Consider the following 17,408-nt stretch of genomic DNA (forward strand, 5'->3'; position numbering starts at 1 on the left):
GATCTTGAGTCGCTGATGAAGAGCTTCAGCAAGGACAAGCCTTTCACGTACACGGTGTCTGCTGAGAAGGGCGAGATGGGCGTTGACTTCACCGGGCCCTACACGGGCCTGCAGATCACAGTCGATGAGGTGCTCAGCGAAGAGGGCGAGCGCGAAAAGGTCGAGAGCAGTATCGCACAGTGCGTTTCTCAGCCCCTTGCCAGAACGAGCGATTTTGCGGGTCCGGTTGCCCAAAACTGCATGGGTTTTTTGGGGCAGAAGTGGGGTCGAAAGCCATTTTGGCGAAGCACTGGTATTCCTCCCAGCGGCCTCTCTCAATACGTGATTCGCGACAGACGCAGCGTTTGCACTCACATCAGCGTTTTTTGTGTCAGAGGTCAGGGATGTGGGTTCCAGTCCATGGGCGATAGCTATCATCAGTCCCCTGCATATACAAAAAATGATTGCTGCATATAAATATGCTGGTCATAGCTTGCGTACGCAAGCGTGTCATCCTGTGACCGCCAGGGTCGCCGCTGCACGCACCAAGCGTTCTTGGTATGTGTGCTGTGGCACGAGCCATTGCTGCACGACACTGGCGCTTCGTTTGAACTCCTCATCGCCGACTAACAATGAGCTCTGTTGTGCAATGTTCGACCACCATACACATCCTCAAAACTGCTTGCCTTTCGGGCATCTACAACCACAAGATAAAACATGTGGTCCTCTGATGCAATGCCGAGCAAACGGACGGCGAATATGATTGGCCTGGGCTGTGAAGCGTTTGCGATGACTGGCAGTCATGGTGTGTTGTTGCTGATGCAGGTTCTTGAAGGACAACGGTGGGCAAATGACAGTGGTAACAGACCGAGGCGTGGCCCTTGGAGACATGCTAGTTGCTGAGGTCACCGGTCGCGTCATCGAAACTGACGAGCCGCTCGAGGGCATGCAGGGAACCTCCATGCAGATCGACTGCTCAGACACCGAGAGCTATTTTCCAGGTGCGCTGGTTTGCCGTGAATTGTCATCCAAATTGAAGCTGCAAGGGCGTTGTTGACGGTCGGACTTGGCATAGCGCGTTTGCCCGAAATGGCGGGCATAGAACTGACATCATGGTTGCTTGCTGTGGTTGTTGGAATGGGCACTGTTTCAAAGCTCATCCATCAAGCAGCAGGTAGTTGGGTTGCATAATGGAGTGTGGTGGAGGGGGGGACGGAGAGGCGCGCAATAAGTTTTATTAGGGCTGACTGTTTCGGCATGCCCTACAACCATTAAGATTCCCCTCATAGTTGCCAATGTCCATGTGGATGCGGTTGTGTTGTAAAAAGATACATCATCATAGCCCCACTTCAGACGCTGGCTGAGGGCTGGATTGCAGCACCTGTTGCACTACTGCGTGCGCCACATGAAGGGCTCTCTGCTCACCCTGCGCAAGTTGCATCTGGTACTACCTAAGTACGAAAGGGAATGTTCAGATACTCGAGCCGATCAAAAATTTCAAATTTTAAGGCTCTAACCTTTAGGGCTGTACAGTGGTTTAGGTGTTCTGGGATGAAGCCATGGTGGAGGTGTGATGATGGGGTTTTACGCTTCTTGGTGTGTTTGACATGTTTGCTTGCATGATTCTGGATCCTGGGTGTGGTTGTTCACGCGGTGTGCCAATCGCTTGGGCCGTCAAAACAATGATTCGTCCTTTCCAAGGCAGCCGCTACATGACAGGAGGCAGTACTGCCCACCACGCCGATATTGTGGCGTGCCGGGAATGAAATGTCCACAACATAATACGCTTGCCCTTGCAAAAAATCTATTCGCTCTGAAAGACAAGAAGCCACAACTTGCGTCCATCGTCGTTTGACCCATGCGTTCAGGACGCGAAGCAGTCCAGCGGCAGTTGTGCCGCTGTTCCTGTACCTGACATTGTGTGCGAGCTCTATCCATCCTTGGCAGCCTTTCCCTGTACTCAGGATGATGATGTATGTTTTTAAAACATCACCGCATCCACATGGACATCGGCACCTCCAAGAGCGACTTAATCATCAGTGCTACCGTTAACGTCACCCGTACCAGGATGGTGTTTGCATTTCTGCAGAAGGCTTTCGGTGTTCGCACTCACATGTCCTCCTCTTCTAAAATCACTGAAAGGAAGGAGCTCTCTACGATTGAACCGGGTTGTTCCGTGAGATACTGAGTAGTGTTCTACAAACGCTGTAAACCGAGGTGCTCCTCGAGGGAAGGAGAGCAGAATCGATGACGGTGGTGCTGTCCTTGCAGGGGTCATTGAGAAGCTAGTAGGCATGAAGCTCGGGGAGGAGAGGGTTGCACAGTTCACATTCCCAGCAGTGTGGCAGCCGGAGCACCTGGCGGGCGCAGAGGCAGAGGTAAGGATCAAGGCAAAGGAGATTTTTGATTGGCAGCTGCCCATGCTGACGCTGGAAATCGTTCAGAAGGTTTTTCCAGAGATCGAGAGCCTGGATGAGCTGCGAGAGAAGTTGCGAGAAGCTATCCGATACAGCGCACAGGTGCAGATGATGGTACGGCCGCCTTTCGCCACAATTGGATTCAAATGCCTGAAAATGTGCTTTGCTTTAGGATAGCATTCGGGGTCTCACCTAACAGAACACGTTTTGCAGAATTGTATGATTCCCAAGCAGTTCATGGAGTTGCCAATGTCCATTTGGAAGCGGTAGTGTTGTAAAACGATACTTCATCATATGGCATGGCTCCGGCTGGAGTCAGGAAAGCATAATCAACATCTCACACGGATGTGAGATGGCCCATCTCAGATTTGTGTGCGCACAGGTGTGAGATGAGCAACATCTCACGTCGCATCGTGTGAGACGGTACACCACATTATCATCGAGGAGATGACAGGTCGATGAGATTTGGTCGATTACGCTGATTTGCATCAACGTGAATGTGCAGCTGTTGACCCAACAACTGTGCACCACATGCAACATTCCATTGCACGTCTTCATTCTTCTTGAGTCTGAGAGGTGTAGTTCTAGAGGCACATTTCTGTCAATTTCTACCTATCGAACAAATCTGTCTGCTGCGATTTTTGGTGTGAAGGACAAACACATGTTTGATGTCATCTGCAGGACTCGATACACAACGAGATTGCGGTGAAGCTGCTGGAGATCACGACCCTCAAGATGGTGCCGCAGTCGACGTTCAGGGAGTTCTCTCTGGAGGAGTACGCCAAGCAGCTGCGAGCCGCAATCAACGACGGTGGCCTCGAGCAGGAGCAGCTCGAGATGCTCACAACAGAGGAGTCGGCTAACGCCTGGGTGCAGGGCATGCAGGAGACACTCCTGCAGAAGTTCAATGTGGTGCGGCTCCAAATCAGCGTGGTCCCAGAATATTCTATCAACTTTATTCTATTTCTTCTTGAATCTGGGAATCGAATTCATTCTATTTCTAAAGTAGTACTTGCAGTTGCCAATGCCCGTGTGGGTGCGGTGATGCTGTAAACAGACACATCGTCATCAGCACTATCTATGTCAACGTGCCGGTCTGCCTTTGTACTGGACGTCATCGTGGCTTCAACATCGCGTTTCTCTTCACCTCTCTGCCGAACCCTGCTGACCCAAGACATGACTGCTATTTGGCGCAGTTCAAGGCGTTGAGCATGTGCTATGCGCCAACAAGAAGCTCGGTCTTCAGATGCGACATCCCAGAACATAGCACCCCCCTTTGCTTTTGCTGAATATCGTCCGTCCTTGCTGGCGAAGTCACATGCGATGTTTAGTATCATCGCCTTGGAGGGTCCGAAACATTAAGCAGTTAGTAGCTGCTTGTAGTGGTCAAGGGCATTGCAACCTGACTGGCATATCGGAACGCATGATGACGATACGGGCTAACATGCAACATAACATGGCTCGGAGCCGACACACCGACATGGGAAGCAGCAGTCGCAGCTGAATTTTTTACGGTTGGAGATAGTGACATGTGGTGATGTGCTGGCTTGGAATTTTGTAGGTCATGGCTCTGGAGGAGATTTTCCGTCGGGAAGGGCTGGAGGTGGATGAGGAGATGCTCAGTTCCGCGTTGACTGAAGTGCTGGAGGATGCGCAACAGAACCAGCAAGAAGTGGACGTGGATGCAGTCGAGTCGCAATTGCGAGAGCAGGCAAAGACCCATGCTGCTCTGGCGTTCTTGCAGGAGAATGCGACTGTCACCGTCGTACCAGCTTCGGAGCAAACATCGGAGTAGCTCGACACAGAATGTTTCTGTTTGCACAAAACTCTGCAACCGCTGAATCGAGGGGATTGACAACACTGGTGCCGAAGTCACGGCCGTTTATGTAGCGGAGATGTGTCTGATAGCAATTTTGTCTCGCGTGCATCTCTGAGTGTTCCCTTCAGTTGCGTTGCTACGCCGGTAACTTGGTGTGAGTGTAAATAAATGAATTAATCGGTCATCATGCCATGCCCCCTTGTCGTTGACGAGGGGGGCGTTCCAAGGGGGTTTCGGCCTCATGCCCAGGGATAACCCGTGGAACAGGCGGCAAGTGCTGCTCAAGCGAAACCCATGTCAATGGAGTAGGGTCCTCCTTGCCTGAATGCAGGTGACAGCCGTTGTCATGACGTGTGCACCCCAGCTAGTGGCAAGCACAAGCTGCTAGATGGCGAGGCCGTGATGATGCGGCCCAGGCAACAGCAGACGGCCTGCGTTTCCAGGTGCGAGATCGGCTCTGGCTGTCGCCCAGAAATTGTTCTGTTCGATATGTGAGTGAATACACGAGAGAATCAATTGCATTCAACAAACACACTCCATTCTTCAGGACATCTCCCCCACGATAATGCATTCTTGCTATTAGCATGTTGAACAATCCGCCTTTTGGGGCTGGCGAATTCACTTCATTTTAGCGCATCGCCTGCTTTTCGCGGATGAGCCAGCTGTCAGTTGGTAGCTCATGTGTCGCTGATTGATGCTCCATTGCGCGCAACTGACCAGTCGTGCGCAATGCGGGCAGGTGCAAAGTTGCGACAGCTGCCAGCGAACGGCTTCGAGCGACGAAAGGATACTGCTGTCCGCGCTCAACTTGCGTGTCATACATGCGAATCTGTGACAGCTGTCGGCGGACGGCTCGCGTTTTGCGGAAGGACGAGGCGTTCCCACCGCTGTCAGCGTCTTGTGTCCGTATCAGTTCTACGTGGCCATTTCATATTGCGCATGTGAACAGGAAAATCATGCAGATAGGCAGCTGGTGCACCCGTGCTCCATGCCAGCTCACAAACACGACGTGAATGATTGCTTGAGATGTATTGATCACATGCGTGTTCATGGCTTGAGACTGTGTAAGTTGGGAAATGGCTTGGCAGCATTCGCTCTAGCTGCTTCAGCCAGGTTGAACCAAAGACTCTGGCACAGTTGTACTGACACATGAAATTCACGATGGTGCAGCTCATTGCAAGATAATACCTTGTACAGCACTTGACGAGTGTATCAACGTATGCCTCGTTGATTGCCAGTGGCGTTAATTGCCAGTGGCGACGCGAGCAACACGAGAGAGGCGCATGACCCTATCCAGCCAATCAGTCGCAAATCAGTTGTACACTTGCCTATGAGCGTCCGATCTGTTATGCCTCACAAGGGCCTTTGCGAACGGTGAACGAGTGCACAGTTGGCGGGTATGGATGTCCGAGTCAGGGCGTTCAAAATTCAAACCAGTGTACACGAATTCAAAATCCACGTGGATTCTATCTCAAGTGTTGCCAATACCAATGCCATTGGCAATGGCGCTGTCCCATAAACTTGCGTTGCTCCACACGAATATCATTTGCGGTTGCATGTGAAGGTCATGTGTATCCTTCCGTGAGTGTAAGTGTACCCTGTCAGGCATAATTCCAGAGCGTATTGGTGGAGCGTTCAGCATCGCCGCATCAGTGTGGAACTTATCATCGCATCACTTATCACTGCTTGCAGCTGAGTTTTTCCGAACAACACTTGCGAGGACGATTGAAAATGGTGCGCACACCCGTTGCCCAGGCATTCATTGTCTGTGACACAAACGAGATCGCCATCTTAATTCAAATGATATCATGCAAGTCGAATATGGTTCCTGGGTCATGGTTCTGCGGTACATTAGCCCTGTGCAATGTGTGTGCATTTGAACGCAATTTGAACAGTCAGGTCGCCAATCATCAGTACATCTTTACGACCGCAACTGACTGTTACGAAATTTGCAGCTATCATCCAACATCGTTATTTCAACGTTATGCATGTGTTTCCAGGACCGTGACGAGCTCCCAGATTATGGGCCAGATGCAGACGGCAGGGACGGTGACCTCGAAGATGAGGGAAGCGGAGAGAGCTGTTCGGGGATGACATGGCCCAGTACGTTCTCGAGATGATTCATATGCAGATATCGGTGTATGAAAGAGCAAGGTGTTGGGTATGGCCATTTCTCATCAGGGATGTCATGCACCAACTTCGCAGCACGGACCTCAACCCTTGGTAATTCCGATATGGCATGGTATCTCTGACGCACCAAATATAACCAAGCATCGACTTGCGTAACATTCCTCGGGCTCGTGAGTTTTATGACGACACCGTCTTTGTCAGGGTGCTTTTTGAACCCTGCGACAAATTTGAAGCGCTGCAGTCACCAGCATGGGTTAGGACGTACATGATGGGACACAAACTCCAATGACTTGACAGAAAGTTGTAGCTGGCATCAACCATTCGAGAGACAAGTTGTGGGAGGTCATTGACATCTGCATGCAGGGACTACCGTGCAATGCCCCATTTGGATCGATTCGAGGAGGAGGGCTTGATGAGGAGCCAGAGGAGGGCTCCTTTGGTGAGGAGGCGGATGCTCGAATGGCTGCTGAGCGTGCGCTTGACAAGCGTGACAGGAGGTTGGCCGGGGCCCTACCCGGAGCATTTGACGGTGTGACCCACTCCTGGACAAATCCCCACAATGCATAGGCGCAGCCTCACAATACTGTACAATAGTATGAGAGATAGAAGAGCATCTTCACAATCGCCATCCCAGACCTGGCTATCAGCCCAAATTATCCATCTTGGAGTTGTCTGCTAGTGACGCAATGTGGATTAGCCAGACTTGTTGCACCGAGTCTTGCCAGGCTTGGCCCTAATTTGGGCTCCAGATGCCCGGAATTGCACGAGTTATTAGTACAGAATAAACGGTGCAACCCGATACTGGTGAAACGGTGATGTTACAGCACCTCCCAAAGGTGTTAAGAGGAATCCTTGATGGACTTGATGGGCCAGGTCGACAATCGGAACCATGGGTAACAAGTGTCCAGCAAGACACTTCTCGAGGTGCCAGTGACACCGCTTGTGAAGGTGCTGCACATTATGAACCTGTAAAAAACACAGCACAGCACAGCACAGCACAAGAAGCCATACTTCAACTGGCAATGCTGTCCGGATGATGCAAGAAGGAGGTTGTGCCAAGGGGGTCACTGTGTAACCAGAAATCGGTATGTAGCAATGTGGCAACGATGTGTGTAACATGATGATCAATGTATCCTTTTGCTACACTACCGCATCCACGTGGACATTGGCAACTCCAAGAACTACTTGGAATCAGTGCTAACCGTTACCATCACGTGAGGCAAACATACCTGGCCCAGCCTGACTTACCATAGCCTGACAGAGGTAATTAGGTACTTTGACGGTCTACATAGCTGTGACAATTGATACTATGGCGCGCTCCGTGGCAATGACGACCGCCCATGTGTGTTTCAGACGATGACTCACAGGCGGTGAGTCACGAAGCGGCGAGGAAGCGGCGCATCGAGGCAGCACAGGCTGGCGGCCATGGCGAGCTCTCCTCCTTCGCCACCGGAACAGAGGACGCTGTCCCGATCACGCTGGATGCCGCCAACGTCAAGGGCCCCCTCACCGAGTGGGTGATGCAGGATGCAGTCCGCATCCAGATCGCCCGCTACTTCCGTGCATTCCTTGAGACGTGCGTCGCCTTCTTGTCCTTGGCCTTCTCCTTAACCCCCAACCCCCCCTGATGATGATGTACCTTTTCACATACTACCGCATTCACATGGACATTCGTGTGTCCAATCAGTGCTCTCGTCCGTTATCCTTCAACTGCCGCCCTCCCCCTCTTCCATTCACCCCCCTCTTGTGTTCATCAATCGATGTCTCCTCCTGCAACGTGCCACGCAGTGCGGAGCCGTTTGTCGCCACCAGCGACTATGAGCAGCTCGTACCTTGAAACATGAACTCGTTTTTTGCGCTGTGACTGTGTGGAAAGACTGAAGATCGAAGGCAGTGTCTCTGTTGCGTGGCTATCGTTGGCATGATTACAGCTGCTGTGGTTGTCGCGATCGAAGGTGAGCATGGACCACCTGCAAGCACACCAGGCTTGACATGACATGACCTCGCAATCGCGCACGATTTGTGCCATCCATTGTGCCATCAAGAAACACAGTCACACTCACAGCCGCAGCCAATCAACGCCTGACTCCAACCTCTTCTATCCTCTAAATTTCAATGTCAGGAGGTATCAAGACTGATTCAGACAACATCCAGGAGCGCTTTGCTGTTTCAAAGCGTGCCGAGGTAACAGCACCAAGAGCTGGGCTTGTCCAATAGCAAATTCCAGAACAGGATCTTTCTTCAAGTCTGTGTCACAAAGTGTGACAGCACATGGACATAGACGCAATCATGAAGGTAGGTTTTCTGACTGACCGAAGCATTTCTGTATGCAACATCATCCTCATGTACGATGGGTTTATGCGTCCACATATGTTGACTGAAGTGACAGACGACTGCCTGTCTGAGTTGTCTTCCATGTTCTGCCGAATACGGGCTGCTCCGTGCGGTTGATTGGAAGCCAATGGACTCAGTTCTGGCCCTGAGTGGACTGGAAGCTATGCAGATACGTGGACGAGGGCTCGCACGAGCCGGTCTACCAAAATCGCATCATGGAGATGGTTCGAGCAAACAAGCAGAGCCTGGAAGTGGACTTCATCCAGCTCTCCCGCCACCAGACAGCGCTTGCCATCTGGTGCGTGGATGCGCCCTACGCGATGCTAGACATCTTCAACGAGGAGGCCACCAAGGCCGTTGAGAGCAAGTTCCCCGCGTACATCGCCAATGTGCACGCTCAGATCTTTGTGCGCATGAACGAGCTGCCCGTCATCGAAGAGCTGCGCGACATCAGGTGTGTCCCCTAACATCGTGCTTGCATGCACGCTGCTCATGCTTCATTCCCCCACAAGAACTCCCTGCAGGGATCGGGACGCATTCCCGGGAGGAGACCCCTTCTCCCCCTGTGCCATGCTGTATCAGGTGCATAGTGTCGGAAGTCATCACTTGGTTATATCCGATCGATGCTGCCAAGTCTGGTATGTCAGCTTCGCTGCATCGATAACCACATCGGATACATCCAAGTGGTTATTTCCGACAAAAGATTGGGCATCATGAAGAAACTCACCAAAGCATTATACATGCAGGCAGGCGCACCTCAACACGCTTGTTAAGGTACACGGCGTGGTGACGAGGCGCACGGGCGTCTTCCCGCAGCTTTCGCTCGTCATGTTCAGCTGCGGCGCGTGCGGTGCCAAGATCGGCCCGTACACGCAGACCGGCGAGAAGGAGGTCAAGCCGCTGTCGTGCCCCAGCTGCGAGGCCTCCGGCCCCTTCTTCATGGACATGGAGCAGACGATTTACAGAAACTACCAGAAGATCACGCTGCAAGAGGCCCCTGGCCGTGTCCCCGCCGGCCGCCTCCCCCGCTCCAAGAACGTCATCCTGCTGCACGACCTGATCGACGTGGCGCGCCCGGGTGAGGAGGTCGAGGTGACAGGTGTCTACGTGCACGGCTACGACGCCGCGCTCAACGCACAGGTGTGCACACTGCGCACATCGCTCTCCCACCATGACTCCTCGCGTAGTCGTGTAGACTTCCGCATCAGATAACCATTTCGTATCACAGGCACTGCTCCGCAGGTCTCCTGCCGTGAACTTCCATAATCATGATTCATTCATTTACCATAATCAATGCATGTTTGATGATCATTGAGAGATGATCTTGATGGATCACTGGTTGACCAAGCATGAGCACGCGCATGCGAAACGCTGCAGAGAGTGATGATGGGCTTGTCTGTCCGAACCCCCCCCGGCTGCACTCCCAAAATGCCACCACCGGGCTGGTCTGACAAGTGATGTGCACTTGAGGGGACTCTCTGGACATGCGACTCAAGCAAATACCGATTGTAAGATGAGTTTTTCAAGATCACTCACAGCTGACAGGAGTGTCAGCAGGCCTCCGTGACACGTATGACGTCTCCACGATTCTGTCGTGTCTGCGAGAACATTCCTCTGCATTGAGAAACATTCCCAGTTGAGGTAGCGACACACTTAGCAAGACAGCCGTTACAATCGACTCAGGGATTCTAGCCAGAGCTGTCCACATATATGGCCTCTATCAGAGCCCAAGCACACAAGGTTCGGCACACACAATGAAACTGTCTATCTCAGGATAGCTGGTTTCCAACACTCTGCACCCCACGTTCAGCCCCCTCAGATCGGGTGTGGTTCAGTCGGGCTTCCGGTGTTCAACACGTACTTCGAGGCGAACCTCGTCACGTGCAAGGCCGACGAGTTCTCGCTCGACAAGCTCACCGAGGAGGACGTCTCAGCGATTCGCAACCTCGCGTCGCTGCCCGACATCGGCGACCGCATCATCGACAACATCGCTCCCAGCATCTACGGCCACCGCGACATCAAGGCTTGCATCGCTCTCGCACTCTTCGGCGGTCAGGCCAAGTTTGTCGGCAGCCACCGCCTCAGGTGCGCCCAACTTCACGCTGCGCACGTCTCACCTCACGTCTGACTGCAGGTTTGACTGCGAGTCTGACTGCGACTTTGACTGCAAGTTCCCGTGCCTCACATTGGCTTCTGTGCCACCGATGCAGCTCTGCGGCGATGAGGCCGGGCCAGCACTTGAGGCGGCATCGCACCGTTCCTAGCATCTTGTATCGTAATAAACATGCTATTATGATGATGATGATGATGCATATTTTTACAACACTACCGCATCCACATGGACATTGGCAACTCCAAGAACTACTTGGGAACCAGTGCTACCGTTGCAAGCCTATATACGCTATGACAAGCATATACAAATTATATAGTTGTGCAAACACGCTATGCCGCTCCTGCCGCTGCCATTCACGCCACGTTTGCCGGGCGGTGACTCAAACATGCTTTCCCCCGCGCTCTGCTGCTCACCGTGCTTTCGTCACGTGCAGGGGAGACATCAACGTTCTGCTCATGGGCGACCCCGGAACCGCAAAGTCGCAGTTCCTCAAGTACGTCGAGAAGACGTCCACGCGCGCCGTATACACCACCGGCAAGGGCGCGTCCGCTGTCGGTCTCACGGCGTCGGTGACGAAGGACGCCGTCACCGGTGAGTGGACGCTCGAGGGTGGCGCGCTTGTCCTCGCCGACCGCGGCATTTGCCTCATCGATGAGTTCGACAAAATGAATGAAAACGTATGCCCCCCCCTCCCACCCGCCCTTCCTGATTCATGAGCTCACGACCTCCGCCACCGTGCCTACCGCACGCCTGTTCCTTCTGCAATGCTACCTCCTCTGCTTGTTCCTTGATCGCTAAGGTTCCTGTCAGCATGTTCCCTCGTCTCGGATGTTGCCATTTAGTTAGTTATTAGTTAGTTATTAAAGCTGGTGCACCAGCTTTGTGTTGGCAACACACCACTTCAGGAACACAGTGCCAAGTCATGTCTCACCATGCTTGATTGATTGGCAACAGATTGTCGTTCGTCTCAATTCAATGTTTCAACGTCAGAGGTGCCAACAACTGACAGGGGCATGGAGCTTGTGGGCAGACTCAAGACCGCTCACACGCTTGTTTCTGGCAAGGAGATCGTCGTGTAGAATCGTATCTGACTGTGTCTTGCTTGTGCCCACGTCCTTGCAAGCACATGCAAACCCACACGAACATATCAGTAAGCCAGCTAGATATCTCAAGATGGTCTTGAAGCGTTTGTGATCACCACTCTTCACACGCCGACCCTCTGCACGTTCCGCTGACAATGACGTTTCACATTGGCAGGACCGAGTCTCCATTCACGAAGCCATGGAACAGCAGAGCATCAGCATCAGCAAGGCTGGCATCGTCACCTCCCTGCAAGCGCGGTGCTCCGTCATCGCCGCAGCAAACCCTGACGCCGGCCGCTACGATCCCTCGCGCACGTTTGCCGAAAACGTCCGCACGCTCACCGACCCCATCATCTCGCGCTTCGACTGCCTGTGCGTCGTGAAGGACCAGGCCGACCCGCAACTGGATGAGAGACTGGCTCGGTTCGTCGTGAACTCGCACGCCTGTAGCCACCCAGACCTCGCTGGCGACGAGCTCGACGCGGCGATGGACGAAGCCACTGGAGACGTCTCCGAACAACGGCCCGACACATTCATTGACCAAACCCTCCTGAAGAAGTACATCGCGTACGCGAAGCGAAACTGCCACCCCAAACTGCAGGTGCGTGCCTCCTTCCATGGCAACTAAGCCTGTATGTCTGGTACCAGTAATGTTGTTTTCCTATATCTAACTGTGGATGTGTTTATCCATAAATTGTGCATCCAGCATATGTGTTTGTACAGCCCTAGTGGCATCCGGTCAATGCACCAATGCGGTGCTCTTCTGTACTTGCATCGAACCTTCAAAACATTGAGCTCGGTGTCATGATGCAACTGGTGTGCCCTGGAGGACGCAATATGGGAGGTGCACATACACATGTGGTATCACCGATGAACGTACTATGACGAGTAGAGCTGGTGGCACTCTGGTAACCTTGGGCTCTCCCAGCTTCGTCGTGCGCTTGTGAGGAGAGTTCAGGGCAGGACCGCTGAGGATTTGGCCACCAGAATGTTTTCGACATATAGCAGGAAATCATGCATATATGATGAGGGTCTTTCAAATCAGGGTCAGGCTACAGTATCTTGAGATAAGGCAGGCTGATGAAATCTGCCGGAATCCGTGCCTTGCAAATGCATACCTCAAGTGATGGTCACCAGACATCGTGCAAGTTCTAAAGTTCCCCTCCACTTGCCAGTATTCTTGCAGAGGCGTTGTATCCTAGCAAGGCTAGGGACGAAGCCGTTCAGCAGGTAGTCTGCTCTAAGAGGAAACTGAAAATCTCATTGCATTCTTTGCACCATTTTTTAGTTCCAGTGAAGGCGCTTGGCAAAGCGAGCGCAGGGCAGCTGTTGGACGCTGAATCATGGCCGTCGATTTTAGGCTGGCGCCTTTTCGTTTTCGCTCACGCTGAGTCGTAGGTGAGACGGGTTGTTGCAATTCGCAGGACGCAGATGCGGAGAAGCTGGTGGCTATGTACACAGAGCTGCGACGAGAGGCCGCTGTAACGCATGCCATGCCGGTGGCGGTGCGGCACTTAGAGAGTATGATTCGCATGTCCGAGGCTCACGCTTCCATGCACCTGAGAGATCATGTCAACGACTCCGACATCGACATGGCCATTCGACTCATGCTCGAGTCCTTCCTGCAGGTGCCCTCTCGCGCATACAAATGCTCAATGCTCTATGATGATGTATTCTCACAAATACAACACTTGCGTAAAAATGCAACTCTCTTCTGCATCCACACGGACATTGGCAAATTCAAGAAGTACTCGTGTATGGACGATGATGATGTGCGAGCGGCAGCACGCTCAAGGCAGGCTTGCCTGTCCCGACTGCTGACGTTCATTGAGCTGTTCTGGTTTGAATCTACGTGCTTGGTTGCTTTCCGCCTATGATGACTAGTTCCTGCTCTTATCTGTGTGATGCAGCGATGATGTTGTATCTTCTTACAGCAGTACCTTATCCACAAGGACAAGTACGCTGGCAACTCAAAGTGCTGCTTGGATATCGGGGCTACCATTACCAAGCCGCACAAGCGGAAGGTGGCGCAGCAGCTGCACGGGATCAGCTGAAGCGGGCAAAGTACCAATCCGCTGACCCCAATGGCTACGCCTTCAGCCCGCTGTCGCACGAGACGTTTGACCGCATGGGCGAGCCGGCGGAAATGCTATGTGTATGCTTTGTGACAGTGGCAGGAGCGAGCGCGGGGAGGAGAGCACATCACGGCTATTCATGTCGTTGTTCTACGTACACTGCTGACCGAACAAAGCATTTGTAGTCTGGACACAGATTCCGTTTAGCAATTGGTTGCCGTCCGAAGAGCTCCTTGAGCAAGGGCGGAAGCGGTCACGGTAGCTCGGTGTAAAGACACTCTTTCCCACCCTTTTACATGACATATTCGGCACAGTTGATGGTAATAATCACGCGATTTGCTGAAAAGGGAAGCCTGGGCGTGCAGGCGCAGAAGTACAGCATCCAAAAGCAGCTGCGGCGCAAGTTCCAGCGCTACCTCGCCACGCGTGGGGATTACAACCAGCTGCTGCTGTCGCTCCTGCGAGGCCTGGCGCGCGAGGTGGACCGCATTGCAGGCTTCCGCAACGGCGAGGCTCATGGCGAGAGCGCTTCCATCCTCATCAACAAGTGCGCACCCACCTCCCACCTGACGTGTTGCACGAGACTCTTGAGGTATATGATACCGATGGTGGCCCGACCGCTGACGTTCAATGAGCTGAATTGCTTCGAACAAGGATACTTGGTTGCTCTCGGCCTGAGCTAAGGTTCCTGTTCGTATCGATTATGATCGGCATGCGCTGTCGTTCATGCTCCCGTCTGTGTGATGTATTGATGATGGCAACTCCAAGAACTCCAAGTAGCTCAAGAAATAAATAGATATGGTACGCCGCCACCAGGCCTGTGACAGACTCCAAGGTACCCCACCTAAGATGCCGCTTGAGACCTTGACACGGTGAGCATCAGCCGCACGTTACGGTGCGAGGTTTTCATCCGCTGTATGCACAAGAAAAGGGGGCGGGGACAAGAACGTTCATCAAGAAACGGGCCTCCCATGCATGAGAGTAGGTGTGCTCAGAGCTCTTTAAACCATTGGCCACCCCACCAGGTAAGCGGCACTGCGCAAGGCCAAGCTAGTTGTGTGCGAGGGTAAGCTTGGAGTTGGAGTGATACATGCCAGTGGGATGTCTTCTCTGCACGTGTGCATTCAACAGCCGGACCGAAACGTCGATGGCGTGTGCTTGGTCGCTGCTGACGATGTGCGTACTTGCAGGAAGGTGTTTGAGGACCGAGCAAAGGAGTACAACATACCCGATGTGTCGGCATTCTACGGAAGCCGCAGCTTCACAGACAACCGCTTCTCCATGGACGCCGACGGACACCACATCGCTATGGCGCGGTAAGCAACAAAGAGCTGAACAGCTCAAACAAGCTCGTTGCCCTCGAGGAGGGTGGTATCTAATGATGGAGGCTCATTGCACTGCCACCTCGAGTCACGTCGAGTCACTCGACGAGTGTCTTGCGCACTGGTGGGTGGTGGGTGTGGCCGTGGAGCCCCTGATATCGACAAGTTCTACGATGGTGGTGGTCAGTGTTTCGCCAGGCAGAGTGATTTTTGGGACCAGATGCCTGCAACTACATGAATTTTGGGGACAGAAATGGGGTTTAATTCCGTTCTGTCGAACCACTGGTTGCAGTCAGACCCATGCTCTGAAAGGCTCCTGCTTACTTCAAGGCTTGTAGTGTACACGTGCGCTGCATGCATTCTTGCATCTGCCTGGAGACATCTTGCCGTTCTTGTATTCCTTACCCCCTGCAAATTCGTTGACTGGGCCATCCTTAGCGCCATCCATGTTTTGACTATTAAATGAGTGATCAGCGCATTAATGTGGGACGTGTTTGATATGCTCAGCCTATGGGAATTGCAGCATGTGTCCAGAGCTTATTGGATCTGGCAATAAGCAGTAACTATTGTTCTCGGTATGCTGTCAAGGCATGGCATGTCGTCCGATGTTGGTGACATATGGATGCAACATTCTTTGTGGCTATGTCCTTGCCAACGACCTCGGCCCACACAGGTGTTGGTTCGTGTACACATCTGAGGGCACTGGCTGGTTGAGAACATGCAGCAGTACTCTGTACCCCGATTCTGCAAAGCCAAAGCGTGCACAATTCTCGTCCTCCGGTTCAATCCGTTTTACATGTTGTCGAACAATATCAACAGGAGTCAAAGTCTTGGGGCTGTGAAATCAGTTTTGGGTCATCACATATTGTACCTGAAATACCTATATGTGTGTTCCTGAAAGATTGGCATCTTTTCTCTATCAAACTTGGCGGCGAGTCCAAAAGCGTGAAACTGATTGCCCCTTTGTTGAACTGGTTACGGTATTTGAATGGCTTGCCTCGCCGGACATGCCTTGTTGCAAATGATGTCGCACGTCACGTTGGGGTCACTGGCACCGTCTGCACCAGCATCTAGCCTTCACATCACGAAACGGAGGAGATATCAGAGGCAAGCAGGTCCACTGACCCGCAGGCTAATGACGCAAAATCAGGATCTGGAGGGGCACCACATTCACAATCACCAAGCATACCTCTCCCCAGAACGTGCTGAAGTCCGTCATGATGATTTTCTTTCGTGTGTTCTTGAATTGAGTCGTCCGCAGTTTATTTCTGCTTTGCTTTCCCGCTTCGTTGTAACACAAGCTGAAGTCCGTCAGGCATAAAGTCATGAAGTCATGAAGGCACCTTCACTGCCGTGCACTGCAACAACACAGAACAGCTGCTTCCTGGCCAACGAAGCCGTTTTGTGTCTTTCTTTCTGGTAGCCGCAGTAAACAGAGCAGCATTCTGCAGAGGTTGGATCAGGGCTCTTGTGCCTGAACCTTCAAAAACACAAGTAACTACCACCAGGCCATTCTGTTGTCTCCTCCGTTGTGCGCCTGACCCTGAATGTTACGCATGGCCTCGTTGTTCAGCGTCGTGAGCTTGACGGCCGCCTCATTAATCCGGCGTTGCATAAGCCTCCGTGGTTGCGTCCTTTTGTAAGGGATGCTGCATCCCTCCATTTATCGGCGCGATATCAGCTCTGGCTGTCAACGCCGCCTTTTTGGGCTGCCGTACTTGTTTTGTTTCGTTTAACTGTCACCAGAACATTATCATGGGTAGCCAATAGTCCTATTTGGAATCGTGTGCCCTAGGACATAGTTTTGCTGTGCGTTTTGAAAGCCTCGTGTAATTTGCCGAACGGCATTTCCTTCAATGAAGTTGCTGCGCCCCCAGTATTCCTTCCTGCTCGTCTTTTGGCAGTGTACCTCGCGGTTCGCCCCTTTATCGCAGCATCAAGCTGCATTCATCACACAGGCGCTGGCTTCCGCTTCTCTGACGTCATGAAAACAGGATTCTTCTACTTTGCGCCGTTGTGTCTCATCAACCTCCTGATGCTCATCTGCGTCTGCGCCGGCCTTCTCTTCTTCATGCTACCCGTCTGGTGCCTTTTTTTATCTGACTCGTTTTTGGCAGCGTCTGCATAGAGCACCATC

At 52.5% G+C, this 17,408-nt stretch overlaps 2 protein-coding genes across 2 annotated transcripts; both read left to right on the forward strand.

Moving 5' to 3' along the window:
• The first annotated feature begins 1,068 nt into the window (after positions 1-1,068).
• On the forward strand, positions 1,069-4,191 carry LOC149810594 (trigger factor-like protein TIG, Chloroplastic). The gene is made up of 4 exons (XM_089994175.1): positions 1,069-1,153; positions 2,197-2,510; positions 3,078-3,437; positions 3,958-4,191. Exons 1-4 carry the CDS (start codon positions 1,069-1,071, stop codon positions 4,189-4,191), a joined length of 993 nt encoding a protein of 330 aa, XP_089850301.1.
• A 4,703-nt stretch (positions 4,192-8,894) lies between these two features.
• On the forward strand, positions 8,895-15,269 carry LOC149810595 (DNA replication licensing factor MCM2-like). Its single transcript, XM_089994176.1, has 8 exons — positions 8,895-9,133; positions 9,426-9,819; positions 10,499-10,764; positions 11,226-11,469; positions 12,050-12,475; positions 13,299-13,502; positions 14,315-14,496; positions 15,140-15,269. The coding sequence occupies exons 1-8, from the start codon at positions 8,895-8,897 to the stop codon at positions 15,267-15,269; spliced, it is 2,085 nt and encodes a 694-aa protein (XP_089850302.1).
• The last annotated feature ends 2,139 nt before the right edge of the window (positions 15,270-17,408 follow it).

The sequence above is a fragment of the Nuphar pumila genome, unplaced genomic scaffold, assembly GCF_984573655.1.
Source record: "Nuphar pumila unplaced genomic scaffold, dmNupPumi1.hap1.1 HAP1_SCAFFOLD_270, whole genome shotgun sequence".
NCBI classification, from domain to species: Eukaryota; Viridiplantae; Streptophyta; class Magnoliopsida; order Nymphaeales; family Nymphaeaceae; genus Nuphar; species Nuphar pumila.

Coding starts and splice junctions, on each gene's coding strand:
- LOC149810594 (XM_089994175.1), top strand. CDS start 1,069: ATGGCGGGCATAGAACTGACATCATGGTTGCTTGCTGTGGTTGTTGGA. Junction 1,154..2,196: donor GCTCATCCATCAAGCAGCAG/GTAGTTGGGTTG, acceptor CTGTAAACCGAG/GTGCTCCTCGAGGGAAGGAG. Junction 3,438..3,957: donor CCAATGCCCGTGTGGGTGCG/GTGATGCTGTAA, acceptor GGAATTTTGTAG/GTCATGGCTCTGGAGGAGAT.
- LOC149810595 (XM_089994176.1), top strand. CDS start 8,895: ATGGAGATGGTTCGAGCAAACAAGCAGAGCCTGGAAGTGGACTTCATC. Junction 13,503..14,314: donor TGCTCGAGTCCTTCCTGCAG/GTGCCCTCTCGC, acceptor CTGGGCGTGCAG/GCGCAGAAGTACAGCATCCA. Junction 14,497..15,139: donor GCTTCCATCCTCATCAACAA/GTGCGCACCCAC, acceptor GCGTACTTGCAG/GAAGGTGTTTGAGGACCGAG.